This window comes from Lynx canadensis, chromosome C1, assembly GCF_007474595.2.
Source record: "Lynx canadensis isolate LIC74 chromosome C1, mLynCan4.pri.v2, whole genome shotgun sequence".
Lineage (NCBI taxonomy): Eukaryota > Metazoa > Chordata > Mammalia > Carnivora > Felidae > Lynx > Lynx canadensis.
In genome coordinates, this window is record NC_044310.1 from 154,110,615 (window position 1) to 154,123,300 (window position 12,686).

The following is a 12,686-nucleotide window of genomic DNA, read 5'->3' on the forward strand; positions in this document are numbered from 1 at the left end:
TCTATGAGTTGTTTTACTTTGTCAAATCAGTGAGCAGTCTTGTAGGACTCTTCAATAAGCATGTTAGATTTGGTGTTTCTTAAAATCTCTTTAATGTTTGACCTTTTTTTCATTCCCAGCAATTGAGACATGCTTTGAGAATTGAAAATTTGCTGATGTCCCTTTTATAAAACAAGTAGTGGTTCTAACAGTTATCATTCCTTAATATTTTGTAGGTAGAATTACAACCCAAGTATGAAGACAATCTGTACATGTACCTTTATTTTGTCATCTTTATTATTTTTGGTTCGTTCTTTACCCTGAATCTTTTCATTGGTGTCATCATAGATAACTTCAACCAACAGAAAAAGAAGATAAGTATACTAAAACTTCCTCTTTATTCTAAAATGTGAACTGAACATGTCACACTAGTTCTTTTAGGGTCTAAAATGTAATCAGCAAAAAAGAAGAAATATAAAATTCTGAAATTATCTTGAGATATTTAATCAATTGTGAGTTTTTAAGTAATTGCTAATTCAGATAGCATGTATTGATATTTTCAGTATAGAAATATGACTGATTAATACAGAATACTTTAAAGATTGAATATATGCATCTCTGTAAATGCGGATATTGGCAACATTAGAATAGCAAGTGGAAGAGATTTCACACAATTTCTGAGGTAGATTTTATAGCTAGCAAAGAACATGATTTTAACAAGTTTTGCTTTCATTTCTTTACTTTGGAGGTCAAGACATTTTTATGACAGAAGAGCAGAAGAAATACTACAATGCAATGAAAAAACTGGGTTCAAAGAAACCACAAAAACCCATCCCTCGGCCTGCTGTAAGAATAACATACTTTCATTCCCAGCAAGATCTATGTTCTTTACAACGTACACAGCCCAAATTGCTAGATACTAGTACTTTTATAATTTACAAAACAAAATTTCTATCTTAGCAATGTGACTAGCAGCTAGCCTAAATAGCCTATGTATATGTGTAATAGTCTAAGTGTATATATATTATATATAATATAATGCACAAATTACGTATTATATATAAACATATAAAATATATGTAAATAAAAAGTTTCAGACTTACATGCCAATAGTATTATGTAGAATTGATGTCACTGAGGAGTGTCTAATAATGTAGAGAAGAAAACATATCCATACATACACTGTGTGGAAATACTGAGTGTTCACAGAGCGTGGTGGGGATGAATTGGAATAATTGGTACATCTCAGATTTGCCATATTTTCTGTCCAACTCTGCAGATTGATTGGAATCATTATGAAACAAGTCGCAGGTTTTGTTTTTCCTGGTTTTAGAAATATTTCATATTTCCCCTACCATCTTGCTTCTAAATCTGATGACATCGTTCTGAATTTTTATGGCTCTTCCAATTATATATTATATGCCAGTAGCTGCTTGGTTGCTGCAGGGAATTACTGTCTGGAAGAAAAGAGCCCTTTAACAGAAGGGCAGTGCATGTGTGAAGGCCTTGAAGTAGGAAGGGCAGTGAAGCTGGGATGTAGAGAGTGGGGACTTATTGGAATGTGTTGAGAAAGAAGTTAGGGTACACAGACTTTTCTGAGCTTTGTATGTTATGTTCAAAAGTTGCCTTTATCTTTAGAGCAACTGGAAAAGATTGAAGGGGACCTGGTCATTTTCAGTTTTGTGAAGATAACTCAACCAGTATTGGCAGGGGCAATGTGTATGCTTATTAGATTTGTTTTGGAGCTGACTGATAGATGATGATAGGGTATGATAGGTAGCGATGATAGGTAGCCTAAACCAGAGTCATGTGGAGATGAATTAAAGTGGATGGATTTGTGAGCTGTCACTAGAGTACAATTACAAAGTTTGTCTATTAATTGAATATGGGAAGCAAAGAAGAACCCAACAAAGAGAACTTATGAGTTTCTACCATACACACTGGATGACTAGTGTCATGCAAGGTATGAAGAAGGGACATGCATGGAGAAAAAAAAATCGGAGATGCTAGCTTGCAGAATCTGGCAATCAAAAAAAGACAGGAATAAGAATGAGTATTTAGAAGTAGCAAAATAAGGTTTCTTGAGACTGAGAGGTAGGTTTTTGAAACAAAGCAGGAGTTCTGGAGAAGAAGAGTGTGAAGAGAGGGAATATAGAATAAAGTCACATATTTTAGAGGGATGAGTCCTCTAGCAAATATGGAATCATATATAAAAAGATATATGTGAAAAGTCAAGATAATATGAAATGCAAAAGGAAGTAGAAGAGTTTCTTGACACTGATTTTGATGCTCCCAAAAAAGAATAGAGACCAAAATAATAGGATATTTCTGAGAAGTTTGGAACTATCCTGGAGCAAGTGAGGGAAAAAGGATTCCTAATCATCATCAAGGGCCAAGATGAAGTGAGAGAACGTAAATCTTTGGCAAACAAAGCTCGCAGGGTTACATAGCTTCCCGCAGCATACACTACATCCTGAGATTTAAGTTGGAGACAACAATTAGGGACTGAGGATTGCAGTTATACGTTGAAGTGACCCATTGGAAAGCTACATGGGCAGGAAACCTAAGCTTTTTATTGATAAAACCTTCTCATTTTAAGCAATTGTGAACCTCCTACACTGTAGGTGTTAAGTCTATGAGAAAAAATGACACTGCTCCAGAGCCTCCAGACAACTAGGAGAAATAACTAAAACAAATAAATAAGAGCAAACCATATGCAATACAGTGTCATCAATTTTATGACAAATGTAAACATAAAGTTTTCTGAGGACATGGAGTGCTTGAAACTTAAAACTGAATTCAAAGTCACCAGAGAAGGGGTGAAGGAAGTCTCTTTTAGTACAAGGAGATAAGATAAAATGATATGGTAGAATCTGCAAATTTTATTCAGAGGGATAGGAAATATCAGAAGGGTAGAAATAAGAGAAACATAACCAGACTTGGAAAGGTAAGCTACAGTAAATAAGAACTAACAAGGAAGGTTTGGAACTGGAATTAGACACATTTATTAAGTTGAAGAAGGCTTTGGAAGGACAGACTCACCTGAAGCAATAGAAGTCCAGTCCAGTAAGCCAGATGCCTATTCAGAGAAAAGAGAAAAATACTACAAACAGGAGGTTGATGTCCAAGAATTTGCATAGGGAGTAATGGATGTCTCTCAACAGAGAGGGAGAACACTAGTACAGAGCATCCAAGCTACGAAGTGTGTAGGTAACAGATCATCCGTGGTTCTAGTTAAGAAAGTACAGGACAGCTTAGTGGAAGTTAGGTCAAGGCTTGAGCCCCAAAAGTCTTGAAATACCAAGCAGAAGTAGGCAAAATGGTATAAAACAGGGTCCAAACAAGTAGAACTGGTAAGGTGAGTTTCATAAACAAGACATAAAGCCATTCAGTGCTTGGAAATAAGGTCCAAACTGAATAGGGCAAAGGTTGAACATCTGATTGCGGACTATAACTTTTATAAATATTATTTTATTCTTTCAGAAGACTTACCCCATATAATTTCACCCAGATTTTCCTTATTTTAAAATCTGGCATAACCATAGATCAGTAATCAAAGCTAAGAAATTAATTTTGGTACAATACCATTTAAATAAAATACAGAACTTAATTACATCTCACCAGGAGTTCTAAATATGTCCTTTTTCTTGAACTATAATTTTTTAAAACATCTTCCCAGGTGAACCTTAAGGTATTCTGGCTTTGGGGAAAGACGATAAAAGCAGAAACTAGAAAAAAATAAACATGAGAGAAAACTCTGGAGAGCTGTTTATTAGTACTTCAAAGTTTACTTTGATACCCCGTGCCAATACATGGGATAACAAAGATTTGTTATAGTGGCAAATATTGGCTGGCTGTCCATCATATACATGGTGATGTTATGGTTACTGAGAACACAGTAAGTGGTTCTTAACTTAAAGTCAGTTTACAAAATCTGGTATCATGAACAGTATAAGTAAAACAAATATATTTGGAAAAAGTTGTATATTCCAGTATACAAAATGTTCTTCCGAGTATTAAATAAGCATGGTATGTTTTTATAAAAGCTACATTTTCATATTGCTATGTTAAAACCAGATATGTTGAATTTGATTTTTTTTTATGTTCCTAAGTGAATTTTACATACTCTTTGTTCCAGAACAAATTCCAAGGAATGGTCTTTGATTTTGTAACCAAACAAGTCTTTGATATCAGCATCATGATTCTCATCTGCCTCAACATGGTCACCATGATGGTGGAAACTGATGACCAGAGTCAGGAGATGACAAACATTCTGTACTGGATTAATCTGGTGTTTATTGTTTTGTTCACTGGAGAGTGTGTGCTGAAACTAATCTCTCTTCGTTATTACTATTTCACCATCGGATGGAATATTTTTGATTTTGTGGTGGTCATTCTCTCTATCGTAGGTAAGAAGAGGTACTTTTACTCAATTAAGGAAGTTAGTAGTAAAAATTTGTTTTAAAATTTTGAAAATGTTTCTCACTAATCTTTCTCATTTATCCCCCCAAAATCTTAAATAAAGTCTAACGTCCATTCTTCAGTTTGTCATTTCTCTTGTTGTATGCTGTGCATGAACTGACATGTAAAAAAAAGATTTTATATTTTGCAGCTTTCATTTATCATCTTGTCTCATTTCACAAGATGATAACAGGAACTTGGCATAACAATCCTGTACTCAATCACACTCCGTTGATATAGACAAGTATTGCTTTGAATAAATAATTCACACACACATACACACAAAAATTATTAGAAGTAGTCAAATAGTCCATAGATAGGATATTGATAATTGGAATAGTTTGTATGTGTGTTTATATATATTCACATATATATATATAAGCTTCATCTTACCTCTGGGTTCAGATATTTTCTATGCTTTGTAATATTCTTTTTCCAGAAGTAGACATTTTGTTCAAAAATCCAAAACAGCTTCATTGTCATCAATACACATTGAGCAGTGAAGTATAGGGCATTAAATGAGGTGCTGGCAGTAAATATAAGAGATTTAAGACAAGGTTCTGCCTCTTAGAGAAGAGAAAACATACATAGAGGGAAAAATTAGTATTCCACCATTTACACTGCTTTCTCTGACTGACTAGAACACCAAAACAATTCTCCATCCTGTGTGATCATCACAACAGTGCCGTGAGGTGGTCATTTAGCGATTAAGGGACAAGACTCAGGGATCATGCAGACCTGGCCTGGAGCTCGCCTATTTCCACTAATTACTGGCTCTGTGACCTACAACAAGTTACCTCTCCAATCCCTGACTTTCCAGAAAATATTTCAAGTGTTATTGGGAGAATTAAATGAGATGATATAAGTTGATGCATTTAGTATCATGCCTAGAACAAAGAAGAGCCCCAGTAAGTGCTAAGTTTAACAATAACAACAACAAAAGTAGATAGAGACTATCACCATCTAGTCATGTGTAAAAAAAAAAAAGAGAGACAGACAGACAGACAGAGACAGAGAGAGAGAGGATTCAGTGCCAAGTTATGTCTGCTGCAAAGTCTGGATTCTCTCCTGTCCATCATTCTGCCGCCTTCCAAATAAAATGGATCACAGCCATCTCAGGATAAGATCTCTCATTCCTGATCCAAAATCACAAGCCTTGTCCATTAGTTCTTATGCCAATACCAGAACTAGAATTTTAGAACTATAAATCCACTTCTTTGTTTGGTTGCCATATGCTCTGTAACATCTTTAGGTCTTCAGTGGTTGAATCTTTCTTTCGATAGATGCTTCTCTTGAACTAGGAAAAATGACCATTGATACCTTCAGAATCAATACCTTGTATGAGTGCCTTCAGAGGGATTAATGTTATAACACCAAACTTACCAGTTTCATTTTGCTAAATAATGCAGATTGTGCGTGTGTCTATATATGTGTGTGCGTGTGTATGTATATATCTAATTCTCATGCCCATATTTTGTAAAACTAGTGATTATCCAATTCATGTAAGTTTTCATTCACTGCTATTATCCAATTCATGTAAGTTTTCATTCACTGCTATTAAATATAACACTATTTTTGTTATTGTTTCTTGATTTTCCACAGGTATGTTTCTGGCCGAGCTGATAGAAAAATACTTCGTGTCCCCTACCCTGTTCCGAGTGATCCGTCTCGCCAGGATTGGTCGAATCTTGCGTCTGATCAAAGGGGCGAAGGGGATCCGCACGCTGCTCTTTGCTCTGATGATGTCCCTTCCCGCCTTGTTTAACATCGGCCTCCTGCTCTTCCTGGTCATGTTCATCTACGCCATCTTTGGAATGTCCAACTTTGCGTATGTTAAGAGGGAAGTTGGAATTGATGACATGTTCAACTTTGAGACCTTCGGCAACAGCATGATCTGCCTGTTCCAAATTACCACCTCTGCTGGCTGGGATGGATTGCTAGCACCCATTCTTAATAGTGGACCTCCAGATTGTGACCCTGAAAAAGATCACCCTGGAAGCTCTGTTAAGGGAGACTGTGGAAACCCATCTGTGGGGATCTTCTTTTTTGTCAGTTACATCATCATATCGTTTCTAGTTGTGGTGAACATGTACATCGCTGTCATCCTGGAGAACTTCAGTGTCGCTACTGAGGAAAGTGCAGAGCCCCTGAGTGAGGATGACTTTGAGATGTTCTATGAGGTTTGGGAGAAGTTCGATCCTGATGCCACCCAGTTTATAGAGTTCTCCAAGCTCTCTGATTTTGCAGCTGCCCTAGATCCTCCTCTCCTCATAGCAAAACCAAACAAAGTCCAGCTCATTGCCATGGACCTGCCCATGGTCAGTGGCGACCGGATCCACTGCCTCGACATTTTATTTGCCTTCACAAAGCGTGTTTTGGGTGAGAGTGGAGAGATGGATGCCCTTCGAATACAGATGGAGGAGCGGTTCATGGCATCGAACCCCTCCAAAGTCTCCTACGAACCCATCACGACCACTCTGAAACGCAAGCAAGAGGAGGTGTCTGCTGTTGTTATCCAGAGGGCTTATAGACGCTACCTCTTGAAGCAAAAAGTGAAAAAGGTTTCGTGTATCTATAAGAAAGACAAAGGCAAAGAAGGCGAAGGAACACCTATCAAAGACGATATCCTCATTGATAAACTAAATGAGAATTCGACTCCAGAGAAAACCGACGTGACACCCTCCACCACTTCTCCACCCTCGTATGACAGTGTCACCAAACCGGAAAAAGAAAAATTTGAAAAAGACAAATCAGAAAAGGAAGACAAAGGGAAAGATATCAGGGAAAGTAAAAAGTAAAAGGAACAAAGAATATTTCATTTTGTGATCAATTGTTTACAGCCTGTGATGGTGATGGATTAGTGTCAACAGGACTCCCACAGGAGGTCTATGCCAAACTGACTGTTTTTACAAATGTATACTTAAGGTCAGTGCCTATAACAAGACAGAGACCTCTGGTCAGCAAACTGGGACTCAATAAACCAGAAAAACAGCATCGACAGGAGGTTTCTGTTTTCACAACCAGCTGACACTGCTGATGAGCAGAGATGTAATGGCTACTCAGACTATAGGAACCACTTTAAAGGGGGGAGGGAAGTTAAATTTTTATGTAAATTCAACACGTGACACTTGATGATAGTAATTGTCACCACTGTTTATGATTTAACTGCCACACCTGCCATATTTTTACAAAATGTATGCTGTGAACTTATCACCTGTTTTTTTTTTTTTTTTAATTCACAGGTTGTTTACTATTATATGTGACTATTTTTGTAAATGGGTTTATGTTTGGGGAGAGGGATTAAAGGTAGGGAATTCTACGTTTCTCTAGTACAACTGGATATATTTTAAATGAAGGCATGCTGCATTTCTCATTCATACGTGAAAAAAAATCACATCACAAAAAGAAAGAGTTTACTTCTTGTTTCAGGATGTTTTTAGATTTTTGAGGTGCTTAAATAGCTATTCATGTTTTTAAGGTATCTCATCCAGAAAAATTTTAATGTGCCTGTAAATGTTCCATAGAATTCACAAGCATTGAAGAATTGTTTTATTTTTACATAATCCATTATATGTACATGTATATATGTATATATGTATATGTGCGTGTATATACATATATATGTATACACACAGACACACACACCCCATCACATGTTCATTCACAGTCCCGGCAGCATGACTATAACATTTTTGATAAGTGTCCTTTGGCATAAACTAAAACTATCCTATCAATCCTTTTAAGAACCTGAATTGACCAAAAAGCATCCCCCACCACTTTATAAAGTTGATTCTGCTTTTTCCTGCAGTATTGTTTAGCCATCTTCTGCTCTTGGTAAGGTTGACATAGCATATGTCAATTAAAAAAAAAAAATAAAAGTCTGCTTTGTAAATAGTAATTTTACCCAGTGGTGCATGTTTGAGCAAACACAAATGATGACTTAAGCACAGTATTTATTGCATCAAATATGTACCACAGTAAGTATAGTTTGCAAGCTTTCAACAGGTAATATGATGTAATTGGTTCTATTATAGTTTGAAGCCGTCACTGCTGCATGTTTATCTTGCCTATGCTGCTGTATCTTACTCCTTCCACTGTTCAGAAGTCTAATATGGGAAGCCATACGTCAGTGGGAAAGTGAAGCAAATTGTTCGACCAAGACCTCATTCTCGTGTCATTAAGCAATAGGTTGCAGCAAACAAGGAAGAGCTTCTTGCTTTTTATTCTTCCGATCTTAATTGAACACTCTGTGGTAAAAAAAAAAAAAAAATTAAAAAAATAAAAAAAAAGCCCGACCGTACGAACGTATTGCAAGCTGCTTCAATCTGTTGAACCTGTATGGTTAGAGTTTTCTAAGAAAATATAAATACTGTAAAAAGTTCATTTTATTTTATTTTTCAGCCTTTTGTACATAAAATGAGAAATTAAAAGTATCTTCAGGTTGATGTCACAGTCACTATTGTTAGTTTCTGTTCTTAGCACTTTTAAATTACAGCACTTCACAAACTAAGACACAAAGACTAAGATGCAGTGTAGGTTTCTGCTTTTTTATTAGTACTGTAAACTTTGCACACATTTCGACGTGAAACACATCTCAGACTGAGTCCAGCGTTTATTGCTTTCAAATAGTAATGCCTTATCATCGAAAGAGGCTTAAGGAAAGATCAGTTGATATTCTTGGCATTGCTTGAATCAGATATTTCCACCTAGTCTTTTTATTCAGAAAATAATGTCTTTTCCAGTGTTTGTTTACCCAGATAGATTTTACTCTTATTGGCCCGTATGGCATTAGAACTGTATCAGATATGATATGGGTCCCAAGTTGTTGTTTGTTTCTTTTTCCTCACAAAGCCAGGTAGTGAAATTATATTACCAGCTGCGGCAAAACATTTTGTTTTTCTTTCACAGGCAACATTAAGTGTAGATTCTTTATACTAAAGCTATTGACTTGTAGTGTGTTGGTGATATGCATGCAGGAAAATGCTACTACCATAAAGAACGGTAAACCACATTACAATCAAGCCAGAAGAATAAAGGTTTTGCTTTTGTTTTGTATTTAATTGTTCTGTCTTTGTTTCTATCTTTGAAATGCCATTTAAAGCTAAATTTCTATTATGTAAAAATGATCTATCAGAAAAAAATATAAATGTAAAGAATACACATTAAATATAATAATTCATCTTTAAATTTTTTCATGGAATGGAAATCAATTAAGAAGAGTGTATTGGATATCTAGTTTTAATATTGGCCAAAATCTAGATATGGTATTGGGTAGAGTACTGGAAAGTTAACAAAAATTAATAAAAAAATTGACTAAAATTTTAAATTGTGCATCCTTTCTCCTTCCCGTCTACCTACTGTTTTGTTCCTCTTTTCACTCTAGTTTCTTCCCTTTGTATTCTTGATCTAGTTTTCTATATGCTTTTTCATCCTTCCTTGGGCTCTTGGTGTTTTTCATTCAGGATATTTTTCTTGTTTCTTTTCTGTTCACCCAATCTCTTGTTAATTACATTCTGTAGACAATGGCTCTGTGCGCTTAAACCCCTAACAATTTGCTGTCACTATAAAAAATCCATAGACTATCATCATGTTCGTTTCTACAATTCCCTTGACAAAACTTCTAAGTGAGCTTAGATCTCAACTCTTCATAATATAGTAACTAAATTCCCAAATGACACAGATTTGGTTTTTCTACTAATTATGAGCACTTTGAGAAATGTTTCTCAATTCTTATTGCATATTAGAATTACCTGAGACACTTTTTTAAAACTGTCAATGGATGGACCAAGACCAGACCAATTGAACTCCTATCTCTGGGGATGAGACTTAAGCATCTAATATTTTTAAGGCTTGCCATTGATGCTGATTCATGCTAAGAGTTAAAAGCCAATGAGTCAGTGTCTCTTTGCCCAATAGGAAAAAATATTCTACAGAAAATGAACATTTCCTGTTTCAGAATTTCATTACATAATTCATCATGTATAAAGTAAGGCTTCCAATATGGAGGCTTTGGGATTATTCATCTTTTAGTACAAAAAATAGACATTGACCCATTTATTTCAGGGGTTCTCTTCTAAGACTGTAGTTAGTGAAAGAGAATCCTGTCAGTATTGCTTTTGAGAGCTTTTCAAATTATACACACACACATACACACACATGCACACAACATGGCACCCCAAATTATTCCTAATGCACACTGGGTGAGATGAATATGCAGGTGGTTTAGGAAACAGTATGGATTCATAAAATACCCATCCAGGTGAACCCTACATGTCCTATTGGGTAACAACCATTAATCTGGACCAATGGGAGATAGCCCACATAAGACATACATTCAATTTGTGATTATCAAGTCACAAATCTAAACAGGAAAGACTTCTCTACTTTTCTATTTTGGGGCACCTCTCATAATCATATGTTCTCCTGAGTTCTGTATAACACAGATCGATTTACAAAGAGAAGAGGGGAGAGAATAAGAGGGGGATGTAAAGGCTGAGGAAAAGGAAAGAGAGAGAACAACTGGGGAAAGTAGAGGAAGGTAGAGGAGTTTAAAAATGGGAAGGGATGCTTTATAAATTATCCTCTGAAAAAGGTCTTGCTGTTAATAACTACAGCAATAGTGAGAGAAGGGGGAAGAAACAGGCGTGCGGGAAAGAAATTTTGCTTAGTTGTCAATAAGCAATGTAAACATGCTTCTCCTTCCTTTTTTTTTTAAATACCTATAAAAAAGGTGAAGAGGGTATTATGCAAGTAAATGCTACAATAATCGCATTGATAGTGTTTTTTTTTCTGTCATCAGAACTAAATAAATGTTTGTCTACTGCATATTAACTTTGCGATAGGAGCTGAGAGATCAAAGATGAAATTAACTGTCGAAAAGAAGGTTATAGCCAGAGGTGAAGAACCTTGAATGTCACGCTAAAGAGTCTGGGATTTATTCTGTTGGCAATGAGGAATGATTGATCGCTCCTGAGCAGTAGAATGGCAGTGAAATTAGATATTTCTGTCCCTATTTAATGTGATAATAAGAAGACTACACTGCCCCTATTTTGCAATATTTCACAGAGATCTCATTTTCCCATCTCTTTATTTTTAAAGATGTTTGTGTTTTTATCTTTTAATATATGTTTTTAAAAGAATGTGCATAGTTTAAAAAACAATCCAATATTTTTTGTTAATAGCATATCAACCTACTTATATTTATTTTATACACAGATACATTTGATTTTAATTACCTTATTCTGTGCTTTTTATTTGTCAAGTTTCTCTTTTTTCTTCCTTCTCTTCTTGTCCTCCTGTGCATTAATTTTGTTGTTTATTCTCTTTCCCACATCTGTACTGGTTCCAAAGATACAAATCTTGTCCCTCTCCCCCTCCCTTTCTCCCTTCCTCCTTTCCTCCCTTCCTTCCTTTTCTCTTGCTTTTTTTTTTTTTTTATAAGTGATTGATCTTAAATTTTAACATGCATACTTAGCTAGTGAAATATAATAAACAGTTGTACTCTTATCTGGAACAATGAAGTTCCTTAGAATGTTTACATAGTATTGCCCACTTCGCATGTGATTTTTGTCTACTATTTTAATTCTACTTTGTCTGACACCCAGCAAATTAAACAATATTATTATTATAAATTTGTATAGTCAGTGCTTAGACTTTATATGTTAATTAATCCTTCCTAAAATATGTTTTTTCTGTCTATTTCATTTTATGTTCTATTTCCTTCTTGAAATATATGAGGAATTCTATGAGTGAGGTCTGTGAGTAGCAAACTGACTCCATTTTTCTTTTTCTTAAAATGGCCTAATTTCACCCATATTTTAATGGACTAGTTTAGATTATATTTATTCTGTTTTTTTCAATGTTTTGAGTCTAGTTATGAAAATACTTTTATTAATCTGACTCAGAAATTATGCTAATTTGAGGATTAACATGCTTATTAATACCTAAAATTTAGAAAATTTCAGGAAAATTTCTTTTAGCAAACAAATATTTTCTCATTCTATATTTTTTCTATTTTCTCCATCTGGAACTCCTGAGGGTTGTATGTTGAAATTTCTAAATCTTTCACCCATGTTTTTTACTGTCATTTTCTTATTTTTAGTGTTCTTTCTGGGTAATTTGTCAGGTTTTGGTATCAGGATAATGCTGGCTTCATAAAACAAGTTAGGAATTGTCCATTCCTGAAGGACTTTCTGTTAAGAGTGGAATCATTTCTCCCTTAAATATTGATGTAGTTCATTAGTAAA

At 35.2% G+C, this 12,686-nt stretch overlaps 1 protein-coding gene across 2 annotated transcripts in view; it reads left to right on the plus strand.

Annotated features, from left to right (window-relative positions):
• The window catches only part of LOC115521604 (sodium channel protein type 2 subunit alpha), a 139,642-nt gene extending 131,610 nt beyond the window's left edge, over positions 1-8,032 (plus strand). For both annotated transcript variants that reach the window (XM_030326916.2, XM_032594424.1), the window contains 4 exons: positions 216-353; positions 721-825; positions 4,118-4,388; positions 6,043-8,032. In XM_030326916.2, the coding sequence (XP_030182776.1) occupies positions 216-353; positions 721-825; positions 4,118-4,388; positions 6,043-7,238 (1,710 nt within the window). In that variant the 3' untranslated portion in view covers positions 7,239-8,032. The remainder of the gene's footprint in view (positions 1-215; positions 354-720; positions 826-4,117; positions 4,389-6,042) is intronic.
• Positions 8,033-12,686: the final 4,654 nt, after the last annotated feature.